The sequence below is a fragment of the Asparagus officinalis genome, chromosome 4 (assembly GCF_001876935.1).
Source record: "Asparagus officinalis chromosome 4, Aspof.V1, whole genome shotgun sequence".
NCBI classification, from domain to species: Eukaryota; Viridiplantae; Streptophyta; class Magnoliopsida; order Asparagales; family Asparagaceae; genus Asparagus; species Asparagus officinalis.
In genome coordinates, this window is record NC_033797.1 from 28504999 (window position 1) to 28523742 (window position 18744).

The 18744-nt window shown below is 37.9% G+C and overlaps 2 protein-coding genes across 2 annotated transcripts in view; one reads left to right on the top strand and one right to left on the bottom strand.

Moving 5' to 3' along the window:
* LOC109838406 overlaps positions 1-1209 on the bottom strand; it is a 4926-nt gene extending 3717 nt beyond the window's left edge. Inside the window, exons 1-2 of the mRNA XM_020406856.1 lie at positions 630-1209; positions 42-514 (exon numbers count right to left, since the gene is read on the bottom strand). Of these exons, the coding sequence (XP_020262445.1) occupies positions 42-514; positions 630-1209 (1053 nt within the window). The remainder of the gene's footprint in view (positions 1-41; positions 515-629) is intronic.
* Positions 1341-2213, top strand: LOC109838407. Its single transcript, XM_020406857.1, has 4 exons — positions 1341-1347; positions 1544-1692; positions 1760-1820; positions 1903-2213. Exons 1-4 carry the CDS (start codon positions 1341-1343, stop codon positions 2211-2213), a joined length of 528 nt encoding a protein of 175 aa, XP_020262446.1.

Genomic DNA, 18744 nt, shown 5'->3' on the forward strand with positions numbered 1-18744 from the left:
GGAAAACTGGCCGGCTGCCGCTGCGGACAGTTCCAACTGACATGATCGGGGGATCCACAGGCGTAGCACTGACGAAGACGCCTGCGACACTCCTGCTGGGTGTGCCCAGTGTAGCCGCAATGAGTACACTTCACCGATGGCTGGCCGTGAGTCTGCACTCCAGGGCGCTGATAAGGGTGACTCTGAGGGAACGGCTGACGCTGAGAGTGCTGCTGTCTCTGCGGGCCCTGCTGCTGCTGCCTCGGAGGGGGGCGCTCGGCATTTCGGACCGGAGCTGTTGGTGTCCTGCTCTGAATCACGTGTGAGTCTTCAGGCTCCTTATGCACGTTCCGGACCGGAGCTGCTGGTGTCCTGCTCTGAATCACATGTGAGTCTTCAGGCTCCTTATGCACGCTCTCAATCTCCCGTGCTGCATCCAGCACCGCATCATGGGTCGCCAAAGCTCTACCTGCTAGAGCCATCCTAATGTACTTGTCCAGACCCTTTTGAAACTGATGCCTCCTAATCGTAGGGTCTGTAACCAAGTGGGGAGCATATCGGCTCAAAGAAGAAAACTCAGCCTCGTACTCGTCGACTGAGCGACCCCCTTGCTTGAGCTCGACAAGCCAATCTGATATACTTGTCCAGACCTTTCTGGAACTGGTGCCTTCTGATAGTGGGGTCTGTGACCAAGTGGGGAGCATATCGGCTCAAAGAAGAAAACTCAGCCTCGTACTCGTCGACTGAGCGACCCCCTTGCTTGAGCTCGACAAATCTACGCAGGAGCTCATCTCGGGCCGACTGAGGAAAATACTTCCTATTGAAGCGATCCGTGAACGTTTCCCACATAATCGGCCTCTCTAGGTGTGTCTTCTTAGCAGCCCACCAGATTCTAGCTGTATCCGTGAGCTGAACATCCATGAGATCTACCCACTCTGCAGGGGGAATACAAGTCACCGTAAGGATAGTCTCCGTGACCTTGAGGAACTCCTCTGCTGCTAAAGGTCCATCGGCAGCAGTAAAAGAAGGAGACCGTATATATCGAAACTCTCTAACACCAGGCTCCGAGCGAGGTGGATGCTGGTGCTGAGGCTCCTGCTGCAAATGCCCAGCCAAGAACTGCTGGTTCGTTACCAGCCCCTGAATCATCGCAAAAAGCTGCTGCGGATCTGCTTCAGGCATCTGACCATTGCTACTGGATGGGTTACCATTACTACGAGTACCCACCATGGTTCTGAAGCAAACGAGGATCAAAAGGATAACTAAGGTCAAGATCAAACAATATATTTGGAAAATAAGGACTAAAACATAGTTATTAAGATAATAATATAAGAACTTAATTGTAGTCTTACGGATGGAAAATGATATGTATTTGAATCGTCCAATACATTCTTACTAGTGGGAACTCGGGACCGTGACCTGCATGGGCCACCACTAAAACCTGTCACGCCCCGCTTCCCAAAATACTGGGAAATCAGAACGTGAACAAGTCCGCGACGTATTCGATTGAGAAGAAATATTATCATCATTTTTTTTTCTTTTCTTCTCAATCCAATACGCTAAGCGTCAAATATAATTGAACCAACTCCTCGGGAATCAGATTACTACACTTGGTATTGGGACATAACCCGAAGATGGATACTTCATTCGACCACAATACCGGTTGAGTCGCAAAGAGGATATGTGCCCCGGGGTATAGATGAGAGAGAATTAGTAAGTATTTTCATATTTTGATTTAAGTCCATTTTTATTGGTACTTTATGTGTTGAAAAATTTGCAGGTATCAGCAATAGATGAAGTTCAAACTCTTGCAAATCGTGGCTTGGAATTGGCTCGAGCAGGTACGATAAAATTAAATCTCAAATTTACATTCTGTAATATCAAATTTAATATGAAATTTTGTTTTTGAACTATCTATCGCAGGTAGAAATCCCGAAGCACATGAACATGTATCAATATATCAGGCTATAATGCAGAGGCTTCAACAAGCCTTACACCGAACTCACGAAGATCGTCATGATGGACGGGAGGTAACGCCATTCGTATATACACGACAACAGCGACAAAGTCGAGGACGACGCAGAAATGACGATGAAGCTGGACCTTCCCAACGTGTCGACGATGGAGCTGGACCGTCACAACCACAAACGCAACCGGATCACGAACTCGTCGAAGGGCGGTATGGAGGACGACGAAGCCAAAGGAGGAGGAGGAGAGTTCTTGGATGTATGTAAACTACAGGTTATATACATTACAAAACTATTTAGGGATGTGATTTTTGGATTTGTAGTCGATAATATCGTGTGATATGTTTGATTTCTAAGTGGGTTTGTGGTGTTATTATGTTGGATTTGTTAGTGGGAGTTTGTGGTGTTATTATGTTGGATTTGTTAGTGGGAGTTTGTGGTGTTATTATGTTGGATTTGTTAGTGGGAGTTTGTGGTGTGATGTGATTTGTTTGATTTGAAATGAGTTTGTGGTGTGGTGTGATGTGATGTAATTTGTTAGTGGGAGTTTGTGTGGATGTATGCAACGGGACTACATGAAATGCAGTGGTGAAATGAGTATGTGACTTGTTAGTCGATGTTTGTGTTGATGTATGCACAGGAACTGCTTGAAATGCAGCCAGAAAGTGCACAAAAGTGTGCACATCAAGTGCACGAGACTGCTAGTCCCGTGCACTTGGTCTGGGGCCTGGCCTCTCTGCTTAAAAGTCGGGACTGCTAGTCCCGACTTTTAAGCAGAGAGGCCAGCCGCTGCTCAAGACCAAGTGCACGGGACTAGCAGTCCCGTGCACTTCGTAAAAGTCGCTCCGCTGCAAAACCGACCCTTTTCAGAAGAAAAGGGTCGGTTTTGCTAATATTTTCCAGTTTAGGTCGATTTTGCCTATTAAAATTGAAAAACGGTTGGTTTTGAAAATTTCTCCTAAAAAATCACTTTTAAAGTATAAAATTATAACTCTTAGAATCATCGCTAATTTGGAGTTCTTTGTATAGGCGGCGGAGTTAATTTCTATGATATAAGTGCAACCTGGCTAGTTTCAAATACCAGCAGCTGATGTTGTATGAGTCCATGTTTCGACCTAAAAAAAGTACACTTAACTTATACGATATGGTAAAGTATAAAATTATAACCATAACCCTTTTCATAACTTTGGACTTTTGGTATCGTGGGAGGGGGCATTTGTCAAGTTATTATCTTCAGTGTATTTACTATATAATTGCACAATTGCCATCGTAAAAAATTATAATTATATGGATAAACATTAGTAATACGGGCATCAAACTTCATAATATATCATATATCACCCTTTTTTCCCTTCACAATATTCGGTATAGGGAGTATAGAGACCCCTCTATAGTTTTTTTCACTTTTCCATTCTGAATTTTGCTTCAAATGGGCGCATTGTCACAAGCTCTGTCCTCCTACCATGGGCCCTTGCTGATTGCCATTTGGGCTCCTACCCTCTTAAATTGTAGAAGAAATGTAGATTTTAATGATATCTCAATTTCTTCGCGATTTCCAGCTGTGAGAAAGTGACAATACCTTAAGCGAACTTTAGATAAAATATTCTCTCCATGATTGGAGTTTCTCAATTAACTAATCATTATCCTGAAATAGAACTTGTGTCTTCATCTTTGATTTATGATATATGAGAGAGTAACTCCGATGAGCAGAGAGTTTAAAGACCACAACTTTTTGAAAAAGAATTAACATATAAGAGATATGTAAGATTGAACCTAGTAGTTAGCAGCCGCTTATTTTGAGGTCACATCTTGTCTTTAGCATCATACTAATCACACGCATATTTATTTATTTATACTAACCTCATTTTATTTATTTATTTATTTTATATATTTTCCATTACTCGCATTAATATATAGAAATTGCATTCTTACAGTATCAGCCGCCTCATCATTTACACCATTCTATGAGAACTCTACTGTTACCTGTCACATTGGTAAGTAATTATACGTGTTCATATTTCTACTCAATGAGGATTTGCGTTCATTGGCTATAATTGGAGAGGATTTGGATCCTCGGTTAGAAAAGTTACACGGGATAGTCATTGCATTAAAAAAATGTAATTATGCTCCACTTAGGGTGTGTTTGGTTGCACAATTTTATAGAAAAGTTTTTTCAAAATGTCTGACAATGACAATTCTGTAATTAAAAATTTTCTGCAGGTTTTCGTAAACTGTGTTTGGTTCAAAAAAATTTACGGAAATATTTTTTGTAAAGTACAAAAAAATACCAAAATTTACAGAAATCAACTTCCTCTCAAAATGAGAGGAAATCACCTAGAAATCTGACACCACATTGACACTTTTCTATAAAGTTGATATTTTTTATAAATTTAGGGGGTGTTTGGTTCAATTTCTACAAATTATAGGAAATCTTGCTATTTTCTATAAAGTTATGGGTCATTTTTTGTTTTGAACAAAACAAACAAAGTAAAAAAAAAATAAGAAAATTTATATTTTTTGACTTCTCAAAACTTTTCCTGTAATTTTTTAAGAAATACAAGGAAATCATATTTTAGATGAAAAACATTTCCTATAATTTGTAGAAATTGAACCAAACACTCCCTTACATTACTAAGGTTTATCGGATAATTTTCCCTCAAATCTTTAATAATTATATATTAGCCTCTCAAATCTTTGAAGTAGCTTACTAGTCCCTCAAATCCTACAAGGTGCTCCAAATTAGTCTCCTTGTTAGTTTTTTAGCTAACTTTAATTCGGGTCCAACTATTCACACTCCCAAACAGTAACTTTGGGGGTGTGTGAGGACTAAATTACCCTTCTCCCACCGGACAGCCAATCCGGTGGGTAATTAATTTTTCTGTCTTTTTTTGTGTCCCACCAAACACTTTTTTTTTTGTTGCCCACCGGACACATAGTCTGACGCGCACATTTTCATGCCTCGTTCGAATGTGTTGCTTCCGGTGGGCGAACAATTTAAAAAAATATATAAAGCACACCGGACACGGAGTCCGGTGGCAGTAATAATTAAAAAAAGCAAATCAATGCACACCGAACACCAAGTCCGGTGGCCGAAAATATTTAAAAAAAATTATTGCAGCCGTGTCCGGTGGCAACAAAAGGGCATTTTCGATAATCCAACTCCCAAAATTACTGTTTGGGAGTGGATATATCAAACGTGCTTTAATTCATGGTTGGATTAAATCTTGACCCAACACCCTTAATTATCAAATTACCCCTTGTTAAGGGTTATATATATTTTAGAGGGACCATAGAAAGATCAGAAATGAGTTAGGATGTTTTTTTCCCTGGCCATTGTGGAAAATGATTTCGTTTACTTGTTGGTATTCTTTTCTAATTGGGTATTTGAGTTAAAACCTATTTAGGAGCTTAATAGAGGAGTATAACGAGAACTTTCCTCAAATAGTTAGATTCAAGAGAGTATTTCCCTCAAATCTAACGTAAGTTAACCAACTTGATTTGCAAGACCCAAGAAGATCCAAGAGACTTAAAAAGCAATTTCAAACATTTGAGGGGACTAATATAGAATTATTGAAGAGTTGAGGTACTAATGTCTAAAAAGACCATTGCTATAAATAAACCTTTACTAGTTACCCCTCCCCACCTCCCCGGGTGCAAAATCAGTCATCTTGTAATTTTCTTAAAATTTTATCTTGCAAATTACCATGACTATCAAACCATCATATCACATACGCGAATATTCCTCGGAAGAAAAAGAAAAAAAGAAAAAAAGCAACGGAATCGTCCGTACCTATAAATCGTCAAAAGTCGGGGACGTTGGTGATGACAACGGTACAACGAACCCTGATGATCTCACATGGGCCGAGTAAGTCACGGGATATACTCATGCCCTCGCCCACGACTTTTCGAACCTTCAATCGAAAGGCGCACCCAATTTATTTGCAAGTTGTACCCATGGGTTTGCGAAATGGAATGAACTCAGTTATTATTATTAATTGTTTTTGAAGCAAAAGCAAGGTGAGGTACCCTACGCAAACTATTTATATTTAGTATGTTGAGGGTATAAAACTTACAAAATCGGGAGTGATTTGAAACCGGGAAGAAGCTGTATGGGATGGGGAGCGGACCTAGTCGTCACCCACTCGCAGACTGGTGTCTTGTTTTCTAAACTCCCTAAGGCACATGCCAAATGTGTCTGCTACACTTGCAGCTGAAACCCGAACAGAATCAACCAAAACATAACACACAGTATATCCTAATAGAAACTACATAAACTGTAAACACAAGGATTGTCTTTGTAGAAGGATGAACTCAATTATTAAATGATTAATAGCAAATTGGTTCCACTCTTGAGCTAGATTCAAGGATTCTACCTACAGTACTTAGGGGCCACACAATTTATTTGTCAACGAATTTAATGGTTCTCTTCTATCAAGTCAAGATATCAACTAGAGTATATTATTCTATGACCCAAACAAGAGAAGAAATGAGGTGTTAGATCTTGGCTTCGGATGTAATTTGACTAAAGATAGTCCTAAAATAACACCAATTTATTTAATAATATGTACTTCTAAGCTGTTCAATCAATGTCATTGGATGGAGAAAGTATCTTGTAGGGATCGTCCATGATATTAAATGAGCACTAATATTAACCGTTAGATCTGAGCATAAATCTCAAAATCTAATGATCTAACAATTAACATCATTTGGATACACGCCATGAATCTGAATGCACTTAATTTTCTCATGTGTCAAAATGAGTTTTTCTAATATTGTCTTTTTTTTCAATTGAATGCCAAGCTAAGCCAAGTTATGTAATATTTATATAAATTACTAAATACTAAAACAAACAGTTTTGCAAGGTTTTCAAACTCATTTTAAGAGGGGGTAAAATTTGTTTGATAATGTAAATCCAGATCAATTTTTTTTTTAAATCCATGAGCTTATTTTTGCCTTGAAGAGAACAAAGAATAAAATGAAACTGAGTCTGACCATAGTTAGCTAAGATTACAGAATGAAGAGGATCTTACAAAAAGTAACTGTAAATTTACTTTGGAATGAGAGATGGCTATTGAATTAGAGATCAGAATTTTTCTTTTTTTCCGTTCTTCGAAAGGAAGAAGGATAATTTTTATTCCAGCATTTTTGGAAGGGATGGTCAAAATAACATTTAATTATTTGTTTTAATTTGATGCAGTTTCGAATCGTCGCATGTGCTGTGATCAGGAGGGCAGGAGATGTCACTATCAAAAAGGGACACGGAGGACCACCTCCTTTGTACCTCCGCACCTCTCATCACATTCAATAGACATACTCTTAACTTTCACACAGTTAATAAAAAGTTTTCAATTTCACCAAAAAAAAATCATAAATATAAATTTTGTAAAACTAGTTTTATTAAGGAAATATACCGCATATTTCAAATGGTTAATTAAGAAATTATCATAAGAGCTTTGCTACCGGGATCCAAAATATGGGACCAATAAAGGGGACAAGTGAGGTGTCCCCCTCCTATTGGATAATGAGTTGGCCATCATTAATGATGGCCAAACTCATTATCTAATAGGAGGGGGACACCTCACTTGTCCCCCCTGTTGGTCCCATATTTTGGGTCCTTAAAGAATTTTTCTTATCACAAACCATATCAGCAAAGAATATGATAGTTTTATGATAATACCCGAAAGCTTATTGTGATCTTATTTTTACAATTAAGTGAAATTCAAAGTAGTTGAATGAATTTATTTGAAACTTGTAGCAATAATTAAAACATAAATAAAATGTCAATGATAATTAGTTGATAGATAGTTTTGTAGTTTTCTGATGATTTACAATTCATGATTGGCTTTTCTAATAAGAAATAGCTTTACAATAGTCGTAAAAAAACTCATAATACTTGATTGTAAAGATAGTTGAGAAAACACAAACATTTCATTAAGATATTGAAGAACACGTGCGTATATTTGAGATCATATTATCAGACAAGCAATATATATGAGATATTTGCATTAGATTTTCTAACACCAATACCAATATGATATCATGCTAAATATTAAAAAAAGATTTTCATCCTTATAATTTATCTTTTTCCTTCGTAAAATTTTCTAAAGCACTTTCAAGAATTTGTTCTGATCTTAACTTTAGTATATACAGAATTCACTATGTTATAAACACATATAAACACATTTCACATGACATGCATACAAATTTTGAGACCACATATACCATATCGGTGACAGATATTTTATTCATCTTAATATTGTATGTTTCAAACTATATATGGTGAAAAAACGAGAAATAAAAGGATTTGAAATCACATTGGTGGCTCGGATAAAGGAACGACAGACATTAATTTGGCTTCTGTTTTCAGCATGTATAGCATGTATATAGAGTAAATGGTCATAACTCTGTTCCCTCTGTTAACACTATTAGCTCTCAGGAGTCCAAGAACTTATTCCCAAATAGATGCACCATATCACCTGCCTTTTGTAAAGAAGCAAGAAAATGCAATGAGCTTGAAAATCTCTGAGCAAATAATGAAAATATTGAGGCATTGGCATTGGATCCCTCAACTCTCTTCTTGTCCCCAGCAAGGCAAGATCTTGCCCAAGATCTCCCCATAATCATCATTTGCTAAAGTGAGAACATGGCATAGTAGATGACTAGCTTTACTCGTATCAACAGTACTGTTTAACTTGTGTATTTAGTCCTTGATTATCTCATTACACGAGTTGAGTGGTCCCTTCTTAGTCTTTAGAGAATCTACAGAAACTTTAGGATCATAGGGGTTTTCCATTTTTTTTCATTTTTTTTGGGGGGGGGTAAGAAATGAGAAGGGCTAGAGAGAAGATTTGCCTTCATTTATAGCTAAGAGTATGAATTATAACTCTCAACCCTCAGCGTAACTTTAAAGTTATGTAGTTGTTAGAATCTTTGACATAATATTAGAGCAAACCAAGTTTAATTTCACTGACCAAAAATTTATCATGGATTTTAAAAAATTGATATTATAGTATGAGTTCAAACTCCGGCTCATAAAAAGCTCATAAAAAGGGCTTTCAACTTGCGGAGACATGTCAAAACATGAAATTAACTTTGGGTTTTGGTGTAGCGGGATGGACCTTTGGCATTCATTTGTATCACAAATTTTCACCACATTATTCCAATTATTCCGATTCTAACTCAAAATTATTTTCATGGATCAGTTGTTGAGAGATCAAGAGAACAAACTATTAGGCGTCCTATATTATAATTTCATCCAACCCCTCAATTAGTTTCTTGTCCACCATCGGAAGTGTCTTCTACGCTCCTTATAATAACTGTAGATGTATGTGTTTACTTTCTAGAAATTAAAAAAAGGAGTATAGAGAATTATAGAAATACCAATGATTAGATATGATAACGAAAATTTTGGATAGAATTTGATGAACGGGTCTTCTTAGCGTTCGATGTACACTTTGAGCTAACAAATGGGACACGTGACTTGGACCCATACGAAGTGACTAAAATAGAGGGCCTTGTTCTTCTGTTGCCCGCTCTGTTTCATTTTTTTGGTCACGCTAATGTTACACTTTGAGCGAATGCTCGAACATATCACGCGGACTAGCGCACAGAGAGGCGATAGTATTATATGTATTTTTGAGTAAAGGGTAGTATCAATATATTTATGAGTACACGAGCTCTGCACGTTATTGTTATGTTATAGAAGTGGAGATAAAACAAGGTGAAGTGATCACAAATGCTATGTTGAAACTGCACCTTACAAGGATCACGCCTGCACTTTATTACTTGGACGAATCTAGAGATACAGGATGTGGGGATGTCTTCTAAAAAATTTAGAAATTTCTCTTTTCTGAAGAAACCGCGAAGAATTTCGAAGAAAAACAAGTGTTGGGATCCGCAGGAGTCACTTTGGAAGCTGCGCGGTCGACCGCGGCGCAAGGCCGGTCGATCGCGAACGTGCACAGACTTTGGGAGGAGTTTGGATTTGGCGTGGTCGACCGCGAGACCCTGTAGGCGAATTTGGGCTCTGTCGTTTGTCGCGATCGACCGCCGCGGTCGACCGCCAGACCCTATAAGTGATTTCAGATTCTGTTTGTTGGTCGCGGTCGACCGCATAACGGGTCAGGCCCAGAATTATTTTTCTGTTCTTATTGGGTTTTGGTGTTTGTATAAATACCAATACACGTTCTAGGGTTTCTTTGGCTTTGTTATGGCTCGTTTTTGAAAATTTTCTTAAATACGTTCTTCAGGGTTGCGAAAAACAGTCCCACAAAAAAAAGATTATTTTTAGCAGTTGGGAAGACAAGTTTATACTTATTTATCGAATTCCATTTCTTCCTGCCGCACCCCAATTCTTTCCCAGCAGTCGAAGATTGATATGATATCTTGAATCCAGCAAAGCCCCCTACTAGTAAAAAGGGAAAACTCCAGGATTGGTGTAGCTAAGTAAGGCAGCAAGCGTGGGATCGGACAACCAACATTTAAGTCGATCAGTGGATAATATTGGGGCCCAGGGAGAGATTGCTAAAAGAAGGGACCAAGGGCGGGCGTATGAGCAAGCAGCATAAAAGCTAGAAAAAGGCATCCGAACTAGGAGCAGGGATAAGAGAGGCCAGAGCACAGCCAGTGGCTGAGATAAATGTAGAAGATTGGTTGGGGATATTTGGAGCACAGAAAAAGAGAGTTTTTCTGAGCAATTGTTTGAGGGTTTATTTGGAGAGATTAAGAGATTTGTTGGTGAGATTAGTTGATTGGTTTGAGCGTTTTGTAATCTCAGTTTGTACTCTTCTTCTCTATTAGTGAAAACCCAATCTCCTTCTTGCCCCGTGGACGTAGGCAATTTGCCGAAGCACGTAAAACTATTGTGTTTGGATTTGTGCTGTTGTTTTTGATTTGTTTGGCCTTTATCTTGATTTTTGTTTGATTTGGTTCTCGAAGCACGCCCGTTTGGTTGTCTCGCTTCCGCGCCGCTCATAACAATTGGTATCAGAGCTCTAGATTCCAGAGCTAGGGTTTTGTCTTGGTTAGAGGAGTAGATCAATTTGGAAGTTCGGCTATGGCTTCGTTTGGTGAGAAATATATGATTTTTTGGTAAAGACTCTATCTTTTTCAGGTTGGATCTATTCTTCGTTTGTTCCGCATTGGTTTGTTGGCGCTTGGGCTATTTGGAGGAGTAGATCGCTTTGGAGGCTCTTCAAGGGCTTCGTTTGGAGATAAAGGTAGGATTTTTCCTATTTATGGATCTCGTTGCCATCGTGCGGGGTGAGATCGTTTGGAGACTACTGTTAGGGTTTCAATTAGAGGTAAAATTCTCTCCTTTATCAGTTTGGATCTATTCTTCATTTGTTGGTGCTTTGAGATAGTTGGCCAAGATAGAAGGATTTGAGGCTGGGTTATTTGTTTGTTGATACGATGCATTGGATTATTGAAAAGTGTCATTGACCTGCATTGAAGTCCTTTGAGCACGTTGGTGTGAGCAAAGAGACCGAGATGGAGTTCGGCACTTCTATTTGATGATTGAGTGGTCTTCTATTTGGTGTTCATTCAGGCATTCAGGGGCCTTCCAAGGAGGCATCATTGAAAGGTAAATTGGTATTTTGGTTTCCTATGTTGGGGATTATACTAGGCATTTGTGGATTGCAACCAAGTCCCGTTGGTTTTGAAGTCCTAGTAGTCAACAACAGTTGAAGAAGTGTATTGGCAGAAGGTGAAGGTACTTCAGTTAGATTTTAGTGGGAGGTACAAGAGGGACATATTTCTGCGTTTGTGCCAAGCTCACGGCAATTAGAGACACTTCATTGGTGTGGAAACATTAGGGCGACGAGATGAGATGACAGTTGTGATTGGTCGTTCCTTTCTGGAGGGGGATCAGTGTTGGTTGTCGAACATTGATTCTAGTTTTGGAGGTTCGACATATTTGGGTCATCTTAGTCATAGGTTGCCGACTACTACATTTGGAGATTTTGGATCTGGTGGAGTTGTTTCAGATTTTGGTTAGCATCAGATATTTGGTTACCCAGCATTTGGTCACATCGAGGATGTGAGATTTGATCCGATTGTGCGTTTGGGATTCAGAGGCTCATTTGATTATCGTTTGGGAGCTTCTGATTTTGTTCTGAGCAGTAATGTCACTTTTGACTCTCAACAGGTGGAGAGTGTTGATCAGGTCATTTGGATATCGCAGCAGGTGGAGAGTGATGCTACTTCATGTTGGGTGGAGTTTACTGCACATACTCCAGATCATACTGTATTGTTTGGGATTCCAACTGAGGTGACACAGATTGGGGATCATTTGGTTTTGGATGCAGATGATATTGGTGAAGAGTTGCAGACTTATCTATTTGATTGAGGGCTTTTGGAGGCCGTTTGGATGAACTACATGAATGCTTGATTCCTTGGGCAAGAGGATACGTAGACAGTCAGTTTTGATGCAGCTGATTTGGTGAGTAGATACAGACGTTTAGGTGAGTGTTCACACTCCCGTTTGGGTCTCGATTTGTTGTAGATGGAGTCCGTTGTCATGAGTCCTTTGCCATGGTGTACTGGACGCAACAAGTGAGGCATTTGGTTTGGTCAGTGTCAGCTCAATTTTGGAAGAAACTTCACCGAGATGGAGAATTGAAGAAACCGCGAAGAATTTCGAAGAAGAACATGTGTTGGGATCTGCAGAAGTCACTTTGGAAGCTGTGCGATCGATCGCGGTGCAAGGCCGGTTGACCGTGAACGTGTACAGACTCTGGGATGAGTCTGGATTTGGCGCGGTCGACCGTGAGACCCTGTAGGCGAATTTGGGCTCTGTCGCTTGTCGCGGTCGACCGCCAGACCCTGTAAGTGATTTCAGGTTCTGTTTGTTGATCGCGGTCGACCGCGTAACGGGTCAGGCCTAGTATTGTTTTGCTGTTCTTATTGGGTTTTGGTATTTGTATAAATACCAATACACGTTCTAGGGTTTCTTTGGCTTTGTTTGGAGATTGGTTAGGATATTTGGAGCACAGAAAAATGAGAGTTTTTCTGAGCAATTGTTCGAGGGTTCATTTGGAGAGATTAAGAGATTTGTTGGTGAGATTAGTTGATTGGTTTGAGCGTTTTGTAATCTCAGTTTGTACTCTTCTTCTCTATTAGTGAGAACCCAATCCCCTTCTTGCCCCGTGGACGTAGGCAATTTTCCGAACTGCGTAAAACTATTGTGTTTGGATTTGTGCCGTTGTTTTTGATTTGTTTGGTCTTTATCTCGACGTTTGTTTGATTTGATTCTCAAAGCACACCCGTTTGGTTGTCTCGCTTCCGTGCCGCGCACAACATTTTCAAACTTACTATGATCGTTTGTTATTTTACTCAAAGCTTTCATAGATAGAATACAACTAATACATATGAACTGTATTCATTATTATTTTTCATTTGAAACAAATCATAGTTGTACAGTAACCGTATTTCATTGAAAACTGGTTATTTAGAGCATCTCCAACCCAACTCTCCAAATTCCACTCTCCAAATTAGAATATTCCAATTTGGAGAGTGGAATTTGGAGATTTGCTCCAACCCACACTCTCTAAATATTTTCTTTTTATTTTTATTTTGTCAAAAAAAACCATATAAATTAATAACGTTGGATATAGTTTACATTAATAATTTTATTTTTAATAATTTATTTGGAAAAAATAATAACATTAGAAAGGTATTGACGAGAGCTTTAAAATGAACTCATATTAATAATGCAATACAACATATTAAAAAATAAAATCTGAAATAACAGTGACAAAGCATACATCGATAGAGCAAGGAAGCAAACATAAACCTCTAATACAACATATCATAGGTCGCAAACATAACATATGATAACAACGAAGTAATGTAATTTAAATATTGTAATTTATGCTTGTATTTTCTTATGGGGAAAGTTAAATAGATCACCATATTTCATGTCTGATACTTATTTATTTAATTTAAAAAGTAATAATTTTATAATAATACTAAAATAAATTAATCTTAGTTTCATTTTGAAGATCTCGACGAGACCTTTCCAAATATATAATTATTTCAAAAATTAGATTAATAATTTTTTAACTATATTTATATGAAATTAAACATCTATTTTAAATTACTAAGAATGATGGTAAAGTGGTAATTTTTAAGAAATTAAATAGTTTAAAGTGACAAAATTATAAATAATGAAAGTTTGAATAGTAATTTGGAGAGGCTCTCCAAATTCTAGCTCCACTCTCCAAATTTGGAGAGTGAGTGAACCATCTCCAAATTTGGAGACTGATTGGAGAGGATTCAGTCTCCAAATTTAGAGGGATGAAGATTTTAGAGAGTGATTAGAGATGCTCTTACGGTCTATATATATGCAGAGTGTAGAGAAAAGAAGTTCTTGACAAGGAATTTTTCGGAAATACTTAATGAAGCATTCTCAAATTTGTCCCTATCATGAAAGTTGAGAGGTAGGCAAAGCTTTTCAAATTGTGGGTTAATATCTAAACCCCATTAAACTTTGAGGGGTTTTGTGGATAATCACTTTAAACTATTTTTATCTAATAAACACCCCTGAACTTTAGAGTGCCCCACAATACCCACTAAAATTTTTAGATTTTCCCAATGGAATTGCTATTTTGATTTTAGTCTCTTTACAATAGCTGCTAACACTATTCGAGGTATGTTGGGAAAGCTTAAAGTTGGGTTGGGTGTGGATCACCCAAATGTTAGGGGGTATTTACTGAAGTAAAAATAGTTGAAGAGGATTATCTGCATAACTTCAAAAGTTACAGGTCTTTTTATTTTTATTTTATTTTTTTGAAATTAACCCTGAAATTGTCAACCACAGTTAAAAATTCCTCGGTGCATAGTCTTACAATCAAGTTGACATGTCATGCCGCAATCTTCAATGCTTTCTAATTAAAAAGTAAATTACATGTCAAACAATATTGGCGAAATTATGTTTCTTTTTTTCCTCAATAATTGTATAAAGATGGATCTTAGAGATACCTATTAATCTTCTACAAATTCTGCCAAGATGATGAATGAAGCTCTTAAGCCTTTTATAGCGAGCTTGTACTGAATGCAGGTTAAAGAGCAAACAAAATTCAATAAAAGGGAAAGAAATAGAATATTCAGGATCAGCATCAACTGTAAAGGTTATGGTGCATGGATGTAAAGGTATATGAATTAAAGAAAGAAGAGACAAATTTTTAACAGTATCTGCTTTAAGTTCACGCGCTGTCTACCTACATTAAGATTTGTGAGGGTTGTGGACAATTTAGTTTATTTTATGTCTTTGTGTCGCTGATCTCTCTATCATTATTGAAAAGTTTACAAGTACATCAGTACCCTCTTTGTTAAAATCAGCCCGTGCATCTAGAATGGAAGTTGGAAAAGAAACTACAAAAATTAATCTGCGCGATACTACGGGGTAAGTTAATTGGGACATTTTTACGTAAAATAGGATAATTATTGTTAAAGTATAATAATTTTTTGTCAGGTGGATATTTTAGTGAAATAAATATGAACAATTTTGTGAAGCGGGATATTTTAATAAAATAACATAGGATAAATTTTTATGATCATGAAATATATATTTATGTATTTTGAAGATATAAATACTGTTTATGTATTTTAAACTTACTATTATTGATTGATAATTGCTTACAAGAATGTTCTTTACTATTAAATAACTATTTTAAACTTACTATTATTGATTGATAATTGCTTACAAGAATGTTCTTTACTATTAAATAACTTTTGATTAGACTATAAGAATGTTCTTTACTATTAAATAACTTTTGATTAGACTATAAGATATTGACAATTATTATTATAATGATAGTCTAATGATGATGATAACCATAATAGGAAAGAGTAAAGAAATAAAAAAAAATAAAAAATAGCAAAATAAATATGAGTTCTAGTTTTTTACCACCTAGTTCCGATCTAAAACTTGGAATAATTTGAAAGACTAGAACTCTCATTTTTGTATAAAAAAATAAAAAAGTGGGATAATTTTGTACCATTATCCTAATTCTAGTTTTGTTAGAGTTCTACTTGACTAACACTGTAAAATTTTGTTCTAGTATTAATTCTATATGACTAATACCTTAAAAATTTATCCCACAGATTATCACGGTTTTAATTTTAAGTTCTAGGTCCGTTGAAAATCACATGTAGGATGAAGAGATCGGTAAAAATTCTCTCTATCCTTAGTTATAGATAATCTTTTTAACTCACCAATAACATGTGTCATTTACTGAATACAATGAATGATATTCATTATATAAATTATTTATGGAGTCCACTGAGGCTTGATCTACAAAGAATTTTAAAATACATATCAAATAACAGTTTCCAGTGAAATTATACGTCATATTAGGGGGTGTTTGTTTCAAAAAAATTTGGCATTTGGATGGGATTTCAAATTCTAGGATTAAAAAGTGGGTTTTTTTTTGTGTTTTAGAATTTTATAAAACTTGTTTGTTTCAAAACAAATTTTAGAATATCAAATCCCCAAATAATAAAAAATTATTATATTTAAAGATTAGTGAAATCCTCTTTTTTGGGTGGAATATGGGGTGGATTTCAAAAGTGTTAGACAAATTAATGATTTTAAATTCTAAAAAATTTGAAAAAAACAAAAATATTACAAATTATAGTATTCCAAATCCCAAAATATTGTTAAAATAAACAGAGTTTTAGGAATCCCAAACCATAACAAATTACCTATAGATTTCAAATCCCATGATGAAATCCATATCCTAAAATTATAGGATTTGAAACAAAAACACCCCCTTAATGTAATTGTTATTAATGCAGTTCGGTATGACTTTCATAATAGTGTAGTTTGTGATGATAGACAGCCTGATTGTATAGATTTCATAACAATGCAATTGTTATTGTTGTAGATTGTACTGCTGATTGATATTAATATATGTATTAAATTTTTACGAAGTCATGTATCATCACTCGTCTCTCTATATTGTTATCTAGACGATATTTGATAGGATTTTCCCTCCTCAGATATTACACCGTTTAGGAGCTAACCGTTTATTTTATCTAGATTCACATGTTCTGTTTCAAGCTAGTTGAGAAGAGGGAGAGTGGAGATGGGAGCTGTCAGGTGGGAGCTCAGAACAAAATTAGCAGTTGGGAGAAAAAATTAATTCTAGGGGCACACCCTCAACCACACTTCCAACCACACCCCTACACTCTCTATAGTGCTAGTGGGTCATGCATGATATTTTTTTAAAAAATATCATACATAGCCCAATAGCACTATAGAAAGTGTGGGAGTGTGGTTGAGGGTGTGCCCCTAGTGGGACTCGGGAGAAAAAGTAGGCAGCAAATGTTTTCTCTCAATAAAGTAGGGCCTATATGTTGTAGGCGTCTAAAAATGCATATAGGTGTCCGCACACAGCTCGAGACAGAGAGAAGACGACGAACATCGTTATCCGAGTCTAAGAGAATTATCTGACGCCGACAAGCGCCTGAAGCAAAACGGCGAATCAAATGACCTGCGCGCTCTACAGTCAGCTCGCGCGCGCCAATCAGCTCGCATGCGTCAATCAACACGTGCGCGTTAATCAGTTCATGCGCGTCGATCAACACGCGCGTGACAATCAGTTCGTGCACGTCGATCAACACGCGCACGTTAATCGGCTAGCACGCGTCAATCAACTCAAAGCATACAAATCAACGAAGCGAACCAAACACGCGAAAGGACAAGTCTCGAAGAAAGAGAATGGAAAAGAAGAAAAAATCGGCAAACCTGCGCGAGCGCAGGACAGAACAAACTGACCTGCGCGAGCGCGGGACGGAACAACCCGACCCGCGCGAGCGCGGGACGGATCAACCCGACCCGCGCAAGCGCGGGTCGGATTGGTCCGACCCGCGCAAGGGCGGGTCGGACTGGTCCGACCCGCGCAAGCGCAGGTCGGATCTGTCCGACCCGCGCAAGCGCAGGTCAGACCAGTCTGCCGCGCAGTTTGGTACCCGAAACGCGTTTTGACGGTTTTAAAGTGGTTTTTCGCAGGATTCATCTGTTCCAGGGGTTCTTAACTGGCTTGAGATCATCCCCAAACATGGTTAGACTGTTGTTAGCTGAAGATAGAGCTAAATCACTTGTTCTCATCCAAATAACCGTTTCCGAAGCCCTATAAATACAAACATAGGGCCTCCTTTCAGGGGGGGATTGATTATCAAGACGATGAGGTGCTGCCGGATTGTGGAGTCAAAGGAGCACGAATTTCAGCGAGGATTGGCAGATCTTGGCGAGTTCTTCGGCATAAAGAAGGAGAGTTCGAGAGATCTGACGCCCGTTCCTGTCCGTCCCTTGAGATTAGGCTTGGTCTTAATCTCGAGAAGAGCCCTGATTTCGCTTGGTCGATCTCAGCGCTTCAAATCAAATACTTCCTCGGTGAAGACGAAGCTCTGCCGAATTTTTCATCAACCGGATCCAGATCTAAGGCGGTCCACGGATAAACCCCGGCACAGGCAAAGATCCCACGCAAGCAGAAGACCGATAAACGATCTCCCTGCGTTTGTTTGATAAAGTTGTAAACTTGTTTTATTTTCATTGTGTAAGGAGATCTTATAAAAAGATCAACTTTTTTTATTTTATTCGAGTTTATTGTAATGACTAAAGTTGTAATAGATTCGATCGCAATGAATACAACAATTTTCAACGCAAACAAACTGGCGACCACAGTGGGATCCAACAGCTTCGATGTCGGAGCTGTCGTGTCGCAACCTCGGATATGCATCCCGGTTGAAGAAGTGGTCGAGTACGAGTTCGACCAACTAAAGTTCGAGGAAT